Source organism: Camellia sinensis, chromosome 12, assembly GCF_055761805.1.
Source record: "Camellia sinensis isolate YWXY chromosome 12, ASM5576180v1, whole genome shotgun sequence".
Lineage (NCBI taxonomy): Eukaryota > Viridiplantae > Streptophyta > Magnoliopsida > Ericales > Theaceae > Camellia > Camellia sinensis.
The window spans coordinates 63,831,467-63,852,043 of NC_138972.1; the positions used below are offsets into that span (position 1 = coordinate 63,831,467).

At 34.1% G+C, this 20,577-nt stretch overlaps 1 protein-coding gene across 10 annotated transcripts; it reads left to right on the forward strand.

Annotated features, from left to right (window-relative positions):
• The first annotated feature begins 7,808 nt into the window (after window positions 1-7,808).
• Window positions 7,809-20,343, forward strand: LOC114269592 (histone-lysine N-methyltransferase, H3 lysine-9 specific SUVH1). Of its 10 annotated transcripts, none has more exons than XR_003631669.2 (5): window positions 7,961-8,163; window positions 8,481-8,560; window positions 8,664-10,929; window positions 13,951-14,102; window positions 20,050-20,343. XR_003631669.2 is itself a non-coding variant. In XM_028210939.2 (4 exons), the coding sequence occupies exon 3, from the start codon at window positions 8,760-8,762 to the stop codon at window positions 10,905-10,907; it is 2,148 nt and encodes a 715-aa protein (XP_028066740.1). In that variant the 5' UTR covers window positions 7,809-8,163; window positions 8,481-8,560; window positions 8,670-8,759; the 3' UTR covers window positions 10,908-10,929; window positions 20,050-20,343. The 10 variants fall into 10 exon arrangements, 6 of the variants coding, with proteins under 6 accessions (XP_028066740.1, XP_028066738.1, XP_028066741.1 ...); XR_003631670.2 differs by having other exon boundaries at window positions 13,951-14,070; XR_014346505.1 differs by having other exon boundaries at window positions 7,965-8,163; window positions 8,456-8,560.
• The last annotated feature ends 234 nt before the right edge of the window (window positions 20,344-20,577 follow it).

A 20,577-nucleotide genomic window follows, 5' to 3' on the forward strand; every position in this document is an offset into this window, starting at 1 on the left:
AAATTAAATAGCTAGCCCTTAATTTTTTATTTTTTTGGGTGGTCTTTGGCCCTTAGATTGGTATCTTTTATTTGGACCATTACATTAAAACTAAAAACAAAACCCTACCTTATCTATTCTTTCTTCCCTCTCTCTCAGACTCTCATTTCATTTCTTCATGTGAGTTGAAGAACGGTGGACGATGCCAATGCCGGCGCCGCCACAAATAACGACGACACCACGAACAACGACACCGCCACCCTATCGATAAGCTTCGACGCCACACAAAACTGGTTGATCCCTTTCTGTGTTTGTATTTGTGCTTCAATTTGTCTATTTTTGGTCACTCGTTGTTCGATTACTACTCAAAATCGATGATATTGATTTTAGAGGACTTTGGACTAATTCCATTTGGATCTGGTCGAAGAGCATTGTGAAATCAATCTGGGAGTTGCAACAGTAGAGCTTGTACTTGCCAATCTTCTTTACTCATTTGATTGGAAATTACCTGCTGAGATAAAAATTGAAAATATTGATACTAATATCAATCCTGGTTTTACAATGCATTAGAGAAATGCCCTTTGCCTAATGCCTAAGAACTACTCTGTTTGTTGTATGGAATAATGAAGCATTGTTTATTGCTTTGTGAAATTTACTTTTATATGTAACAGTGTTTGTGGCTGGGATGATGTTTAAGTTTGTTGTATGGACTAATAAACTTATGTACATTATGAAACACTGTTTGTTGTACGGAAAAATTCAGAAGATGTTTGTTGCCTTGTGAAATTCGGGCAATTTGGGCTAATCCAAGTTCAAATTATGAAGTTTGGTCCGGACTTGAGCAGCTATGCTCAGGTTGATGGTCTGGCTTGAGCGGGCTTGGGCACTGCCAAACACAATTCGGGCTGGGCTTAAACAAACCTCCAACCTGACTGACCCTGCTCGAGTTACACCCCGGCTATGGCTTGTCAATAAGTCCAATTTATAGCCAAAGGTAACCATCAGCGCTACTCGATTCTACAACTTACAAAAAAAAATCACAAAAAATGACATGTAAACCCAACTTATGTAGGAAATTTATTAAAATTTTAAGAAGAAAGTAATCTGCTTTGTATGGCTTGTCAAGAGATGATGTTTTGAGTTTAGAAAATGGCGGTCCAAGGACTAACATCATCATTATCACTTTTCAATTTACTTTTATAATTGTTTGTTATTTGCTTTCATCATGAGATAGTCAATAAAATGAGATATTTATATGGATAAAATTACACCAAGTTGGGTTGAAATTGTTTTTTTAGGCTTCGTTTGGCAAATTAACATTTTAGTCAAAAAGTCAAAAAATTATTAAAAAAGTCAAAAATCTATAACCTATACAAAAAAGTCAAATATTCTCTTTTTCTCTCTATTTTTTACATATCTTTTCGTAAAAAATCAAAAAGTCACCCAAACATACTAATTTTTTTACCTCATATTTTAACCAAAAAGTTAATAAAACAACCTGTTCCCAAACGAGGCCTTAATTATTATCACTTTTTGACAAAATTTTTTTATCAAATATATATTTTTTGGAAAAAATGTTACAAGAATAAAACATTACCAAATGGCTCAAATATCAGGGATAATAGTCTCTTATGAATAAATATATCAACAAAGAAAACATTTATAGAACAATGGGCAAAATCCGCTTTAGCCCCATGTGGTTTAGGCTAGTTGCTCTTTACCCCCTTATTATTTAAAAATAGCCACTTACCTCTGTTGCGGTTTCGGACTTTTTTGACAAAATTGACTCTGTTAACAGTTTGTGTTGAAAAGTCAAAATTGCCCTTCCTTAAATATATAGGTTTTTCTTGCACAGTTCGCACTGCCCATACGAATTGACTGATGATTTGAGGAAGATCTTTGCCTCTGTTATCAGATTTTTGAATTGGTTGCGATGATTATGATGAAAATGGAGTGATATGTATCTCTGATTGTATATCCCGACCATGAATAGTCGCAGATTGAGCCCCTATTGATGGCGGTTGAGACTTGTTGAGTACTTCAATACAAATATGATTTGATTAAGTGGCTATCGATATTCGATTAACGTGATTTTTTGCAAGAGTGAATTACTTGACGAGTTCTACACATTTAACGGTTCAGATCATCAATGCGGATTCTATCGTGGGCCCACAAAGGCCCAATTGCACCCTGTAGTCTAATTTGGATTGGAGAGAAGCCTTTTCCATAACACATTGTCTCATTTTATAGAAATATACAAGGGCATTTATGTCTTTTTATATAGTTACTTTTGGAAGGAAACATTCATTTCTTATGCAAACTTGCTTCAAAGGCGCGTTCACCTCAAATCTTGTAAAGTCGGACAGGAAAGTTAGTAGTAGCAGTTTAGTCTAAAATCACAAGAGGGATAAATGACTATTTCTAAATGATAAGGTCATAAAGTACAACTTGCCTAAATCACATTAAGGCAGATTTTGGCCTGGACCAATTTTATAATTATACTTGTGTTTGTAATAATATTATTATCATAGGTTTAAATGACTATTAAGTGCAATGGTAATATCACGTGATTTGATATAATTGAAAAATAATATCAATCTATTGAGATTGTATAGAATTCACATAATTAAATAGGGTAATTTTTCATTGTAGTATTTTACATTAAATTTTATTTTGGTATCTTAACAGTTAATTCTTGTAGTTTTGCAAACAAGTTGAAATGTAACCCTTTTTTTGGTTTAGTGTTAAATCCCTTAAAGAAATTGTCATTCAACCTACACAATATCTACTTCTAGGAAGAAAACAAATGCAAAATTTTTTTCTTCTTCTATTTATTCAATATATTTTCTTTCCCTATTATATTGTTTAACAACAATGTTAGAGGGCCACAATTTTTGTGGCTATAATGGCTCAAAACTACCAAAACGACGTCATTTTTGGTGCAAAACATGCCAAAACGACGTCGTTTTGACAGTTTTGAGCCATTGTGGTTCTCAAACATTTTCCATTGTTTAAATCCTCCACCGTGATGGTAAGCTTAGAAAATACAGTAAACTAAGAAAATATTATGAAGAATTACAAAATAAAAAGAAAATGGAATAAATTGTATTTTTGTCCTAAAAAGGCCGAGAAATACATGGCAATTTTTGTTAATAAATATAACCACATTAAAACTTGGTCGAAAGTAAAAATGATTAACTGCTACAATTAAAAACTAAAAATCAAAATAAAATTCACCATAAAATAAAATGATTTAAAATGTAATTTACCCAAGAGGTTCGTATCCTCAACAATTGGAATAATTATTTAGAAGTCTCGAAATATTATAGAGTATTGTTCTACTTCAATTATGTTGTGAAAAAAAAAAAAAACAATCGAAGAAAAAAATAAAAGTGTGGTGCTATTTCTTGAAAGCCATTTGGCAACTTTCATAAAAACTTGATTTTGGCTAAAAAGTTAAAATTCATTTGAGAACAATATATTTTAGTTAGAAATATCACATAATACCACAAGTCGATAGTGGAACTACGCGCACAATATCACATGATGTTTTGAAATATCTAATATTTTCCACTAACAAAAATGCATAAATTCATCCTTATTTATTCATAACTTACCCCAAATATATTTGTGTGGAGTAGATTAAATTGATGAACTATGAGGTTATGAGTAAAATGAATTTTAACTATTGATTATTTTTTTGAGTAAATTATGAGTTTATAAGACTATCAACAACAGCCTAAGTAAATTTTGAATCAAATTATAACTAAAAAAATACTTTTATATTTTAATTAGCCTTTTTTTATAGGGAAAATTGGTCTAAGGTCCCTCTCCCACTTTTCGTAATGGAAGAGATCCACAAAATTTTTTTTTGATGTCTAAGGTCCCTAAACATATATCAGAGAAATTTGACTGGGTTTGATCCTCTTCCTCAAAACCTCATTGCCTGATTCTTCTCTCTCTAGCAGAACCTTCCAATCACTTTCTCTTCCTTTTTTTTTTTTTGTTTTTTCTCTGTACTTTCTAGATCTCTCAACCTGATTTCATGGATCTATAAACCCACCCACCTGCATTGTTGTCTTTCGTCTAGGGCTTACGAGCCACATGCTTCGTTCGCAATTCTCGCTCTTTCGAAGCCATGCAATTGCTTGCTTTGAGCAAAGGAGTTGATTATCAACTCTGCCGCTGCTGCCAACAGGAGGTACACCGGAACCCTAGAAACATTCGCTGAGACTCCGGTGAGGCATTCGAGCTTGGCGGTCTTTGTTTATGATGATGGTGTGTTTGAATTTTGTTGTGAAGAAGAGAGAAGATGCGAACTCTAATAGCAGCAGAGGAAACTGACACAAACTCGACTTGAAAACAGATTTTGTCCAATGAATTCTTTAAAACATATGTTTGTTTTGAGAGAAGTGGGTGACTTAACAGGATCATACATTTGTTTAATCAAGTTTGTACTCTAAGGAAGCTTGTACTGTCAATATGTAAGTCTGGATTTTCACATTGTGAAGTCATGGTGAATTGGTTGCAATTTGGTCTTCGGCTAACATCAATGAAAGGATAAAATTAACCAAATCTGATTGTTCCCAGGTAAAGTATGTAGGAAAGTCCAAAGGCACAATGTTTCTGGAACTTGCTAACATTTGTCAGTATAATGCTTTCAAGTTGAATTTAGCACCTTTTTTTTTTATTACTTGCACCTTTTTTTATTACTTTCAAGTTCAAAATTTCTCTGAATCCAGATAAATGTGCTAACAGTGTTGAATATAATATTTCCTACAAACCAGATTAATTGTGTGCTGACAGTGTTGAATTTCTCTGGATTTGACAATTTTCTCTGGATTTGGCAATTTTCTCTGGGTTAGAGTGAGATTTTCTCTGAGTTTGAGTGAATTTCTCTGGGTTTGGGGGGGATTTTCTCTGGATTTGAGTTCTAGAATTTTCCTTCACTGCAACAAGGGCTTTGCTCTCAACTTCTAAAGGATTAGTTTTAAAGGATTTCCATGGTACTGGTCTAGTTATGTTGTTGGTCAGTGATTCAAGAAAAGAGTCCTCCCAGGAATTTCTCTGGGTTGATCCAGAGAATTTCTCTGGTTTCAACCCAGAGAAAATTCAGTTCAACACCAACCTCAACACCACGCGCAAGCATGGCAGCAAGCTTCTGATCAATTCTCTCTCTCTCTGCAGTGTCGGATTTGAAAAATATATACATATGCATGGACCAGCTTGAGCAAGGATTGGTATCTCTACCAGTTTCTTCTCCTGATGAAGTTCCATCTTTAATGGAGGAAGGTTTTTCAGCTCTTCCACCTGAAGTCTTCGATGTTGGAAATCTAGGGAGTGAGATACCTGGTCTGGATTCGGCTGTTCACAGTAAATGAAGTTCCATCTTCAATGGGAATTCTTCTGATAATAGAAAGTATGTATATAATATTGTATTGTTGCCTTTCTTCTTCACCTTTGAGAAGCAAGGAAGTGAGTTGAGGTAGGGGAATTCTTATGTTCAAAAAAAAAAAAAGGGCAGAGAAATTTACAGTGGGAAGTTTAGGAAAGTTCAGAGTCCAGAGAAATTCTTCCCAGAATTTCTCTGGACCAATTTTCTCTGACTTGAATTTTCTCTGGATCAATTTTCTCTGGACCAATTTTCTTTGGATTGATGTTGAGGGACCTTAGACATCATGAAAATATTTGATGTCCTTTCTACTATAAAATCATAATATCAGGGACCTTAAAAAAAATACCCATTTTTTTATATACACACTCCATCAAATTCTCTATTTTAAAATTTTATTTTATTAAAGAATTCATTTTATTTATTTTTTTGTATTTAAATAATTTTTAAATATCTTTACAATGAATAGTACTTGAGAAATTTTTTTTTAAAAAAAGTGAGATCAAATCTATCAAAAAAAAAAAAAAAAAATCCTAATGAATAGTATTGTAATAAAATTAACCAAAAACTATTTTGAAAAAAATTTGTTGAGAGTGGTGGAATAATAATTTTATGATTTAGGAGTTATATGAGATTAAATGCAATGATAATCTCACGTGATTTGATATAATTGAAAAATAATATCAATTTATTGAGATTGTATAGAATTCACATAATTAAATAGGGTAACTTTTCATTTTGGTATTTTACATTAAATTTTATTTTGGTATCTTATTTTTAATAATGACAGTTAATTCTTGTACTTTTGCAAATAAGTTGAAATGTAACCCTTTTTTTGGTTTAGTGTTAAATTACTTACGCTGTGTTTGGTGGGAGGATTTGAAGAGGGATTTGGAAAGGGAAAGAGAAAAATTAGGTGAAATGTGAATAAAAAATAGCTATATTTCACCTAGTTTCACACACCTTTTCATTTTCCTTTTCCCTTTCCAAATCCCTCCCCTAAATCCCCCAACCAAACACAGCATTAAAGAAATTGTCATTCAACCTACACAATATCTACTTCTAGGAAAAAAAACAAATGCAAATTTTTTTTCTTCTTCTATTTATTCAATATATTTTCTTTCTCTATTATATTGTTTAAATCCTCCACCATGACCAAAGAACGGATTGTCTATGATGGTAAGCTTAGAAAATACAGTAAACTAAGAAAATATTATGAAGAAATACAAAATAAAAAGAAAATGGAATAAATTGTATTTTGTCCTAAAAAGGCCGAGAAATACATGGCAATTTTTGTTAATAAATATAACCACATTATAACTTGGTCGAAAGTAAAAATGATTAACTGCTATAATTAAAAATTAAAAATCAAAATAAAATTCACCATAAAATAAAATGATTTAAAGTGTAATTCACCCAAGCGGTTCATATCCTTAATAATTGGAATAATTATTTAGAAGTCTCGAAATATTATAGAGCATTGTTCTACTTTAAATCAATTATGTTGTGAAAAATTTTATGTGCAAAAAAAAAAAAAAAAATCGAAAAAAAGAGAAAGTGTAGTGCTATTTCTTGAAAGCCATTTGGCAACTTTTAAAAAAACTTGATTTTGGCTAAAAAGTTAAAAAAATAAGGGTAAATTAAGAACACACCTCCTGAAATTTGTTTAAAATATGAATTGCCTCATGTGGTTTTGAAAATTACATCCCACCCCTCTAAATTTTTAGTTGTACAACAAATAATCCCTTTATTTAATAAATTATAAAGTTAATTAATAGTTTTAATGATATCATAAATATATTCCAATTAACAATTCAAGTAATTTTATTGTTATATAAAAGAATAGTTAGAAATTTTATTTTTCTATTAATTCTGTTAAATAAAAAATTCTGATAAAAGGATAATTGTAATTTTCATAATCATAGGGGCAATCTGTAATTTAAGCTAATTTCGGAAACTATATTTGTAATTTATTTAAAAAATTATTAAGTTAGTTTATAAGAATTTTCATATCAGCCTAAGTAAATTTTGAATAAAATTATAACACAAAAAATATTTTTATATTTTAACTAGCATTTTTTTATATACACATTCCATAAAATTCTCTATTTAAAAATTTTATTTTATTAAAATATTCAATTTTATTTTTATTTTTTTGTATTTAAATAATTTTTAAATATCTTACAATGAATAGTACTTAAGAATTTAAAAAAAAAGTGAGATCAAATCTGTATATAAAAAAAAATCCTAATGAATAGTATTGTAATAAAATTAACCAAAAACTATTTTAAAAATAATTTTTTGATAAAATAATAATTTTATAATTTTGAAGTTATATGAGATTTGTAGTTTTCTTCACCAAACCAATGACATCATGACGCATAGTATTATTGTGTAAGTAACATTAAAGAAATGAACAGAGGCTTTTCACTGTTTTGAGTGATGTTAATAATTCCAAATAATTTATTAAATTTTTATCAAATCTCTTATATAAGTGTAGAACTTACATAAATTTGTGAAATTTACGTAGGTCCCAACCTACGTGAAGGATTTGGTAAATTATTTAAAATTTATAACATTTTCTCGCTGTTTTTGGGAATTTTTTTTTCTCTCTCTACCTCTCTCTCTCATCTCTCTATCCCGACAACACACGCGCACACACAGAATCCAAAATACATAGCTTTCAAAACTCTCTCTCTGTCTCAAATCTCTTCGTTGCTATTTATGTTACTCTCTCGGAGACCTTCTTCGTTCTTCTTCAATCGATTTGCGTTTCTCTGATCTCGAATATGGTAAAATCTCCGATCTTTTTCTTCACTAGTATCACTTTTTTCCACATTTTATGTTTGTTTATGCTTTCATTTCATGCAAGAAAGAAAATCTCTCGCTTTTTGTTGAATTTTATCTACCATGTTTTCTCACCTCTGTACTGTTCTTGCCTTGTTTTGATTTTTGTTTAGATTTACTCTTCATTTTCTCACTCTGTAACTGGGTTTGGGGTTTCTAGGGTTTTAACTAATTTTGGGGGTTTTTTTAGCTCGTTAAAATTTAATCTTTTTTACTAATTTTGCTTCTGTTTCTCAGTTTAATCTCTACTTGCATGTTCCAGGAAGCAGTTTATACCGATTCCCTTCTCAAATTCGTGTGATCTGTGACAGCTTTTGGTAATTTCAAGCATTTTTTTTCTAGGTAATATTTCGTTGTGTTGTATGTTTATGTTTTTCATTTTCATTTTCATTCTGTGAAAATCATTGCTGTTTTTGTTGTTAAAATCATTTATTTTGTTGACTAGTTGCAGCTGTTGTAAGGAGTACAAGTGGTGGAAGAATCTGGTTTTGTGTTAGTGGAACTGTTGTTTTAAGTGGATTGAAAGTGTGTTTGATAAATTATGGAACAAGGTTTGGGTTCAGAGTCTATTCCTGCATCTGTGTCTTCTGACAAGTCTAGGGTTTTGAATGTAAGGCCTTTGCGATGTCTTGTTCCGATATTCCCATCGCCGCCAGGCATGTCCTCGGTTTCAACCCCCCAAGCTTCCCCCTTTGTGTGTGTCCCTCCTACTGGTCCTTTCCCACCTGGGGTTGCTCCATTTTACCCTTTTCTCATCCCAACCGAGTCTCAGCCCAATCAAGCTGGGCCATTTAGCAATGCGATTCCATCGCCTGTCCCCATAACTTCATTTAGAACACCAGTCTCACATGCTGCGGGAGCGAACTCGACCCAGTATTCTGGGGCTGCAAATGGAGACACAGGGCCATCTAGAAGGAGTTCTAGAAATCGCACAACTGGTGTTCCGACACAATCAGATGGTGCTGATGAAGATGGTTATAGTGACCAATATCTGAGTGGCTTCAGTATGCATGTTACTGATGCAGAAGAGACCAGCAAGAGGGGCAGGAAGAAGGGGAGTTCCCAAAAAAGAACAAAGAGCAGCGTAGGGGTCAACATGGCCACTCTTGATGCTGACATTGATGCAGTAGTCAGCAATTTCCTTATGGGATTCGATTCGTTTAGACGAGATGACGGTGATACTGAGATGGTTAGATATGTTCTCATGATATTTAATTTGCTCCGGAGAAGGATTACTCAAATTGAAGATGCAAAGGATGCAACTCCGGGGATTACAAGACGCCCAGACTTAAGGGCTGGTACAATTTTGATGAATAAAGGGGTTCGAGCAAACCTCAAGAAGAGGGTTGGAGCTGTACCGGGGGTTGAAGTTGGGGATATTTTCTTTTTCAGGATGGAAATGTGTGTGGTGGGTTTGCATGCACCATCCATGGCTGGGATTGATTACATGAGTCTGAAGATTACTCAAGACGAAGAGCCTGTGGCAGTTAGCATCGTTTCCTCTGGCGGATATGAGGATAATGTTGAGGATGGGGATGTCTTAGTTTACAGTGGCCAAGGTGGGGTTCAAAGGAAAGATAAACACACAATGGACCAGAAACTTGTAAGGGGTAATCTTGCTTTGGAGAAGAGCTTGCATCGGGGAAATGAGGTAAGAGTTATTCGGGGTATGAAGGATGATGCAAATCCAACTGGGAAGGTATATCTCTATGACGGCCTTTATAAAATCCAGGAGTCATGGGTGGAGAAAGGGAAGGCAGGTTGCAATGTTTTCAAGTATAAATTGGTTAGAGTTCCTGGCCAGCCTCCAGCTTTTACGATGTGGAAATCAATTCAGCTATGGAAAGATGGTATTACTTCAAGGGTTGGGGTTATCCTGCCAGACCTCACTTCAGGGGCTGAAAATTTACCAGTTTCTCTTGTAAATGATATAGATGATGAAAAGGGGCCTGCTTATTTCACATATATTCCCAGTCTCAAGTATCCAAAACCAATTATTTCACCACAACCTTCTTTGAATTGCAGTTGCCGGGGTGGGTGTCAACCCGGTGACCTCAACTGCCTGTGCATTCAGAAAAATGGAGGGGCTCTCCCATATACTGCATTGGGGGTGCTTCTAAGTTATAAATCCTTGATATACGAGTGTGGTTCTTCCTGCTTATGCCCTCCCAACTGCCGCAACAGAATATCCCAGGCAGGTTTGAAAGTCCGTCTTGAGGTGTTCAGAACAAAGGATAAAGGTTGGGGTCTAAGGTCTTGGGATCCTATCCGTGCTGGAGGCTTTATCTGTGAGTATGCAGGAGAAGTCATTGATAAATCCACAGAAGGGGGGTTTGGGAGTGAAACTGATGATAACTATATTTTTGATGCAACTCGCACCTATGAACCACTAGAGGTTATGCCTGGCAATTCTGATGAGCCTCTAAAAATGCCATTTCCTCTTGTTATAAGTGCAAAAAATGGTGGGAATGTGGCTCGATTTATGAACCACAGTTGTACTCCAAATGTCTATTGGCAGCCTGTTTTGCGAGAAGAATCTTATCTCCATATTGCATTTTTTGCAATCAATCACATTCCTCCTATGAAAGAGTTGACATATGATTATGGGATCGTTCAGTCTGGCAAAGCAGAGCCGAGGAGGAAAAAATGCCTGTGTGGATCTTCAAAATGCAGAGGTCATTTTTATTAATGGGTTTTTATCGTGGAGTAAGGTTTGACATCTCCTACTTGCATATCTTGATATTTCTTTTATTTATGTACTTATCTTGTTCTTCGTGTTTAATGATTCAAATGCTTATATGTTTAACTACACTTTGTGTCATATAATTGTTATAAACTATGTTACATGGACTTTTTGAAATAAATCAAACACCTGTGTCGGCTGCTTGAGAATTGGACAACAGTGTGGGATATGTGTTTGATACTTTACATTGGACACTTCTGATATATTTGTATTTAAAACTATTATTGTATGTAGATATTGTTGTATAATTGCTGTAAGTGTTTTCTTGACACTTTATGTTGCATATGAGGCTATTTTATCTCACATAATAGATTAAAATTGTAAAAATATAACATTTTTTGCGGAGGTCGTGTACCCTTAAATTTAAGGTTTGATGGGTTTAACCTTTGGATACACACACATGCGAGTCCATGTAACATAGGTTATAAATGAGACAAGGCAAGTGTTCACAAATTTCTTTCTTGAACATGTTTAGCTAAGAAGCATGAACACTTCTAAGAAGGTAACATGTCATGTCCGATGCAACATTCATCGAACATTTCCCAACACTTAGATACACATGAAACACATTATAAGTTTGAATAAAATAACTTGGAATTCCATAATTAAACAAAAACGATGCAAACTTATATCTATTTTCCTCCTGTAGATGTTAAAAATTATTCAGTGTGTTTGGTTTCAATTTTTTGAATTCAGATTTCTAGAAATTGAGTTTTTTGTTTTTGGTATTTATTTGTTTTTAGTGAATATTTTTAAAAATTTCAGTTATTTTTTTTATTTTTTTAGATGCATCTTACTTAGATGTATCTAAATAGTAAAATATTTGTGAAAAATTAATAAATACACAAAAATACGAAAAATGTATTGAATTTTCATATTTTCATATTTTTTTTTTTGTATTTTTGGTGTTTAGTGATTTTTTTAAAGATTTTTTTCACAAATATTATACTTTTTAAGTGTATTTATGTTAGGTGTGTCTAAAAATTAAAAAAAAATGCTTACAATATTAAAAAAATTTAGCGAAAACAAAAAAATACAGGAAACGAAAAAGTAGAATTTTTTAAAAAGTGAATTTTGGAAATGGAAACCAAATAGAGTGATTATGATTGACTTGAATATTCATATATATGACATAATAAATTTATAAAATTGTATATTTTGCACGTGTCCCTCATGCATCGTGTTTTACATTTTTGAAAATTTCCTTGTCAGTGTGTTTGTGTTGTCTCTGGGGCATGTCCCGTCTCCATGTCTATGCTTCTTAACTGCTCGATGATAGAGCTAAAATGGAAAGTCCTGTTTTTTATTTGTTTTTATTCACAAGATCTTATGTGATGAACTCATATAAGTCTTGCTTCTGTCATGGTTGAATTTGAAGTATTACTTGTGATTTTTTAACCATAAGAATTTATAACATGATAAAAGCGAGGATACTTACACCAAAGAAACTTGTTTGTGATGTGCTGAATGCATATAAAACCTTGTTAACACTTACGAAACTAATTTTTTTGTTTTGTTTTGTTTTTTTTTTTCTTTTTCTTTCAATCTAAAAAAATTGCTTCATTTGTGATTTCATTTTAATGATGAACTCCGTAGGGGTCTGGGTGAATTTGTATTCATGAAACATTCAATTTTGAGTACCTTTTTTGTGTTATTCTATCATGCTCAAGGTCTTAAAGGCATGCTAAGCCTGAGTATTGAGGCATGTCTTACCTAAATGCTCTGAAGCTCGTGTTTATCAACTAGCAAAGAGGCAGGGCAGGGGCTCATGTCATGTGGCCTGTGAAATGGTTTTTGCATGTTAAGAAAAAGACACTTTTTCCATGGCTTTTGCACGAGTGGAACTTACATGTGCGATCGGCTATTATAATTAACTTTGATGGATAATTCAAAAGCCATGGCTAACACCAACCCTTGCAAAAGTATTAGAAGGCAAAAAGATATCTCGTTTAATCAATAAGGAACAACAATGTATTCCAAAGTTTTTAATACCATACTGGTCAGTATACCGTTTTTGTCATTGGTACGGTTTGCACGAGTACCGGTGTATTATGGAGTATTGTTCCAGATTTTTGCTATAAATTTTTATATTTGTTTTTATATATAAATTATATAATACTTGATAATATATTTACGTATTTATTATTTATATTTTCTCCTAGAAACACAACTAATTAGAGTTAGATATCTTATTCTCTCTATATATGGTCTTTAATATAAGAGAGAGATTTTAAAAATCATAAGCAATAAATATGGGAAGATTTCGGTTTATAGAGATGGTAGACAACTGTTCTTTTGTTTTTTTGCTTGCTTTTTTATTTGACAGTGTTGTCAAGTCACCAAGGCATTGGTGATTAGACAGACAGACAATGTTACAGTCTTGTCTGTGTGACTGGCCAAAAATTCTGATCCCGGCTGAAATTTCACAGTAAGGACGAAATTTCCAAAACCGGCCTGAAAATAAACCAAAACGGAATTATACACGCACCGTACCATTTCCTGATCTGTACAGTCTGTATTGGGCATACTGGACCGTAGGGTACGGAAATAACAACTACGATTTATTCTGAGTTTAGTGGACTTGTAGGGAGAACCTTTCATTTGATTGTTTGGATTAGGATGAGAAAACTGCCCTTCCCATTGCATTCATGTGTTTGTATCTTTGATTTTTGCCATGGAATTGTATGTTTTATTTTACTTTTTTAATATTTAGCTTTGCTTTTGATTGTTGTTTTTGTTTAAACTTATTGCCTGTTGTCTTTCATGGACTTCTTGTTACCAACCAAGTACCTGCATCAACATTGACATGGCAAGGTTAAGGGTATGGAACATGTGTACAACATGCATATCAAACCCATACCAAAGCATGTATCCAAATCTGTGTAACATACATCGCAAGTAATTTGTATGTCTCAAGAATTTTTGTGGAATATTATTTTGTTCCCTTTTAAACTTTTTTATTCATTTCTTTTGGGGGCTGGGGTGGTAGGAAGTCAAGGTGGTACCTGCGTATGGTCATAAACATAATGCTGTGGGCATCCTGGTGGTTATTTACAAAAGTTTCATGATTGGCAGTTAGACTCAGTCATTTCTAGAACAGCTAACCTTGGTACTTACCGAGTCATTACTAATTGCACCTGGGTACAACATTTCTCTTGTTTTTTTTTTTTATAAATATATTAATGTTTTTGCTATATATATATATATATATATATTTGTGAAAAGAATAAAGATTAGAAACTGTAACGTTTGTGGGATTATGTTTGTAACCAAGATTTTCGTCATCCTTCCTCTTCTTCATTCTAGTTGTGCACACTGTATGCTTGTCTTTTTTGTTTCTATCATAAATCTCTATAAAACACTTAAGATCTTGATTGGATATCATATACCATGAGCTAATTATGACCGCAAACATGATACCCAATATGCCTAGATTTTTAGAACTCAATAATTAGAAGTTTAGGTTATTGTGTTGATCCTTTTGCTTACCCTTAAAAAAAAATGCTATGATGTATATAATGTATGTGATAATTTAGCTATAGTGCAACAAGTATTCTAAGCAATGTTTTGAAACTCTGGTCGTTGTGCAAACTAGAAAAATGATTGGGCCAAGGTTCATTAGTTCAACCGTCGGGTCAACCGGAATCAAACCATGATATCATAATTAGCTTATAAATAAATTTAAAATTATATATAAATAAAAAATAGAGGTATTAAAATTACCAAAAAAATAAGTAAAAACCTAAGTTTTTAATATGTATATATAAATCTGTTTATGTATATGTATATATATATATAAGTTTTAGTATTTATATGTTTGAATTTAATTATGTAAAATATATATTTGCACTTATTCCTTGCAAAAAATGATATAGATATTCAGGAAACCTTATATAAAAAATTTGCAATATTCATTTGCAAATCATTGAATGGATAAATGATGGGCACGCTTGACTTCCATGAAAGGAGTCCCATGTTTGATACTCCTGACTAGTTCTTATTCCTTTTGCTTTGGCTAAAAGTAGCTGTCAGCGGATCAGCCGGTTCCATGTAACTGACACCACTTTGAACGGCTATAGCGGTCCAGCGGTCCACCCGCGGTTAAGCGGTTTAATCACGGGTTTCTTAGTAAATGGGTTTGGAGGGTTGACCTAACCGGAACTTAAACCGGTTGACGATTCAACTAGTTGAATTGGCTGATCTGGTCCTATTTTCAAATCATTGATTCTAACCACTCACCTTGTATTTGCTGTTTCCATTCAATGGTTTGAATTGGAAAGTGGTTATGGAGATTTCCCATTGAGAGTAATTCATTATGACATTCTATTATTAAGGGGTTATTTGGGATAAACTATATAAGTGTACTTTTTTACTTTTTGGATAAAAAAGTAGAGGAAAAAAAAGATGATTATTTAGGGTAACTTTTTGACTTTTTACGAAAAAATATGTATTAAAATATTGTGGGTGTTTGGGAAGTGGGTTTTTTTGTAGGTTTTTTTAGTTGTAGGATATTATTGGAGAATTTTTTTTTTTTTTGTGTTTGGGAAGATAGTTGGGTTTTTTTGTGGTTGGACGTGATGTTTGTGAGAGAAAAAGTGAAATGATTATGGGGTTTGATGTGATATTTTGTTTGCATTTGTTTTTTTTGGTTTTGTAACCAATTTGTCTTTTAGTGGAAAAAAATAAAAAAAAAATCTTTCCCAAACACCGCCATTGTATAAAATAGCAAAATTATCGTGTTACCTCTATGCCCTATGCTACTGACAGTGACAGTTGAATAGTGCAATACAGATTGCTTTGAAATGAGATGGTGCTTTCAAAAGATATATATATATATATATATATATAGGATGAGGCTTCCCTCTAGTCCTTCATCGGACTGGAGGGTACTGTTGGGTTCGTGGGAGCCCATCACGGGTCCTGTTTCGATAATCTAAACTGTTCAATGTATAGAACTCGTTGAGTATTATATGATTATAAAAAATCACGTTGATCGGATATTGATAGCTATGTGATCAAATCAGTTTTGTATGAAAAAAATGAACGGTGAAAAATAAATGGCTGACAAAAATCTGATTTGATCACATAGCTATCAATATCCGATCAACGTGATTTTTTACAGGTATATAATACTCGATGAGCCTAAAATGCAATGATTGTAAGGTGATTCCTGGAGAGAGTCTGGTCTCTCAACATAGGATTTTGGTACTAGATTTATGTTTTAGAGGGCAATACCAAGCTAGGAAGGATGGTGGGCGTCGTAGGACGAGATGGTGGGACCTAAAAGGGAATAAACTAGAAATATTTAAGAATCGAATGGATAAGGAAGGTACTTGGGATTTAGAAGGTGATGCTAACACTATGTGAAATTCGATGACCAATTGTATGAGGAGAATCTCAAGAGAAGTGCTTAGAGAGTCGAAAGGAATGGGACCCAGCTCTAGGGAAACTTGGCGGTGGAGGGAAGAGGTTCAAGTAGTAGTTAAGGCAAAAAAAGAGTGCTTTAAAAAGTGGCAGAAGGATAGAACTGAGGAAAACCTTAAGAGCTATAGATTGGCTAATAAGGAGGTCAAGAAAGTAGTGAGAGAGACTAAGTAGTTGAAAGCTTATGATGACCTGTACACTAGACTAGATAATAAGGAGGGAGAGAAGAGGGTATACAAATTGGCTAAGATACGAGAGAGGAAAACAAGAGATTTTAATCAAGTAAAGTACATCAAGAGTGAGGATTCTAAGGTATTGGTGAAGGATGATGAGATTAAGGAAAGATGGAAGAATTATTTTGAGAAACTGTTAAATGAGGAATATGGAAGTACGACAATAGGGAAAAAAATAGCCAGTAATACGATAAACCAAGACTATAGGTTCTATCGCAGGATTAGGAACTTTGAAGTGGAGATTGCACTTAAGAAGATAAAAGGCTTTAGGACCCGATGATATCTCTATTGAAGCTTGGAAGTGTTTGGGTAAAAAGGGAGTTGCTTGGTTGACTAGGTTGTTTAGCAAAATTTTGTTGACTAGGAACATGCCAGATGAGTGGAAGAAGAGTATTTTAGTGCCAATCTATAAGAATAATGGTGATGTCCAGAATTGTAACAACTATAGAGGAATCAAGCTAATGTGTCATATAATGAAAGTGTGGGAGAGGGTGATGGAACGCCGATTGCGAGACATAACAGAGGTGTTAGAGAATCAATTTGGGTTTATGCCTGGTAGGTCAACAATGGAAGCGATCTATTTTTTGAGGAGAGTAATAGAAAAGTATAAAGAAAAGATATGGTGTTTATCGACCTTGAGAAAGCATATGACAGAGTGCCCCGAGATATAATATGGTGGGTGCTAGAGAAGAAAGGGGTGACAAAAGGCTACATTGACGTGATTAGGGACATGTATGAAGGCGTGGTGACCACTATTAGATCGCCAGCTGGAGAGACAAATGAATTTCCTATCACGGTAGGGTTACACCAAGGATCTACCTTAAGTCTTTATCTTTTTGCTTTAGTTATGGACAAATTGACGATAAATATTCAGGATGACGTGCCATGGTGTATGCTTTTTGCAGACGATATTGTGTTAGTGGATGAGACTAGAGAAGAGTTAACACAAAGTTGGAGATTTGGAGAAAAACTCTTGAATCTAAAGGATTCCGGATAAGCAGAACTAAGACAGATTACATAGACTGTAAATTTAGTAACAGTAACAATAAAAGCAGAAGAGAAGTGAAGATTGAGAACCAAGAACTGTCTAAGAGTGAACATTTTCGTTATTTAGGGTCGATTATCACAACAGCGGGAGAGATTGATGCAGCTGTGGCCCATAGGATTAAGGCGGGATGGTCTAAGTAGAGAAGTGCGCCTGGGGTATTGTGCGATAAACGAATACGCACTAGACTAAAAGGTAAGTTTTATAGGACGGCTATTAGACCAGCTATGTTGTATGGGACGGAGTGTTGGGCAACCAAGAAACAACATGTAGATAAGATGAGTGTGGCTGAGATGAGGATGCTAAGGTGGATGTGTGGTAAGACTAGACAAGACAGGATTAGAAATGAGTGTATTCGGGAATGGGTAGGAGTAGCACCGATAAAAGATAAGTTGAGAGAGAATCGTTTGAGATGGTTTGGTTATATTCAACGGAGACCAACAGAAGCAGTAGTGAAGAGATGCGATGCTGTAACGGTAGATGGAAGTGTTAGGGGACGGGGTAGGCTTAGATTAACGTTGACTAGCGTTATAAATGGAGATATGAATCTACTTAATTTGACTAATGAAATGGCCTTTGATAGGGCCGCGTGGAGAAGAAGGATTCATGTAGCCGACCCCATTTGATGGGACTTAAGGCTTGGTTTGGTTTGGTTATATAATACTCGATGAGTTTTACACATTTGACGGTTTGGATTATCGAAACGGGACCTGTGGTGGGCCCCTACTAGCCCAACAATACCCTCCAGTTCAATGAATATATATATCTAATTTTTTCATAAGATATATGAAAAGTACCCCACGGGCACACATGTGAGCTTGTACTACTGGAGGGAACAATTTTGGCTTGTACTTTTTTTTTGGGTACTTTTTTTGATAAATAGTGATAACTTTTTGGTTTTTTTAGTAATTTTTTGACTTTTTTGTGTTTTATAGACTATGCCAAACAAGCACTAAGAGTAAGAACGGGGTGGAAGCTCATCGGAGAGACCCATGTGGTTAGTAGGGGTAATAGTTGAGTTCCATGGAAATCTGTTTCTTGTATTCTCACGAGTGCCTAGATTTCTTTTTCTTTGAAAGGGGGTACTAGTAGTGTTCACTTTGTGAGGATGTTTGGGTTGCGGATTCTTTCTTTGATGTGGCATTTATGAATTTATACCAGGTGGTTCGGTCTTATTTTGCTTCCTTGGCTTCTTGTTCGGCACCGATTTCTTGGGATTTTAATTTCATTAGGAATCTTAATGATCGGGAGAATCTTTAATTGGCATCCTTGTCTTTTCTTGAGGGCTTTCCTTTATCTCCAAATGTGTGCGATGAGAGGGTTTGGTTCATTCATCCTTCTGGTATCTTTTCATGCAAGTCCTTTTTTTGATAAACTTATTGATGAGCCTAATGTCCTTTCTTTTCCATTTTATAAAAGAATTTAGGAAGCGTTTGCGCCTCTTGAAGTGAGGATATTTATTTGTTTTTTGGGTCATGGAAGCATTGTGGCTAATGATACCTTTCAAAGGAGGCCTAATCACCATCTTTGCCTTCAATGGTGCATCATGTGTAGGAGGGATTGGAAATCTTTGAACCAATTGTTCTTACATCGTCCCATGGCATTGAAGATTTGGCACCACCTATTTCTGTTGGTTGATGCTCATTGGTTGGTTCCAGGGGCTTGTTCTCATATGCTTCTAATTGATTTTCTGGAATCGGAGGCAAGAAGAGAGCAAAAGTGTCGTGGAAGTGTGTTGGTTTTGCAATCTTTTGGGTCATTTGGTTGGAAAGGCGACCTTTGAGGATAAGTTTGACGGCAAGGATTCGCTGTGGGAAAAATTGTGTCACTTGGCATTGTTTTGGGCATCCTTTTCCACTCCGTTTAAAGGGGTTCATTTCTTTCTTATTTCTAATATTGGAGGGCGGTTTGTGATGTATAAGGGTTTTCTTTTTCTTGGTGAATTGTTTGCTTTCCTTGTAGAGGACTACTTGTCCTCTTTTTGTATCATTTTAATTTATTATTACATTTACTTTCTTTTAGCTGATCAATATGTGTGTGTGTGTGTGTGTGTGTGTCCAAGAATCTTTAGATTTGTGAGAGAACCCTGAGATCCTAGATTTTGCTGCTTGTATTTTATCATCTGTAACTAGCTAAAAACTCATTTCATTTCTTTGCAGCAGAGACAAGTTTGTATGATAATCTTACCAATATTTTGGCATAATTTGTTAAAAACTCATTTCATTATTAATTTGGTACGACTATAAATTCATTTGTCCGTGAAAGACAAATTTTATTTCATTGTCTTGATATTGCTTCATAACAAATGATCAGATTATTTTTTATAGTATTTCAACTCGTTAAAATTACTTTATAAGCATGCTGAATAACCTTTTTCTTTCTTCAGTTGATCTGTTGTTTATGGTAAGAGCGAGCTTTGGGGTGAAATGCATGCTTTTGTACTTAAATACATTGCCTCAAGCCGGGTGGTGTCACAGGTATGGTAGAAAACTAGATCCCCATTTTGACTGTAGTATGTTATCTTGGTGAACTTTTTCTTTTCTTTTCTTTTCTCGCTCTCGCTCTCGCTCTCACTCTCGCTCTTGTTTTTTTTTTTTTGGTTGGCTAGCTTGTACTCATGCAAATTGTAAGTTGGAACTTTATGAGGTAGAACTCCTGTTAGTCCATCTAGCTTTCTTCATATCTCTGCTGATCTTTCTAATATTTTGAGTGAGCTGCTTAATTTATTTGGTGATAATTTATTTACTGTGGCTAAAAGGTAAGTACTGTTTGATAGTTTGTTCACAGCATACCATTAACAGAAACCAAAAGCCAAAGGGGGTTTTATTGATTTTTGTATGGTTCAAATTCACGTTTGTTGAAAACCTTCCTTCTTGACCAATATATGTAACTAGCAGTAGCCCATCCAATGCAT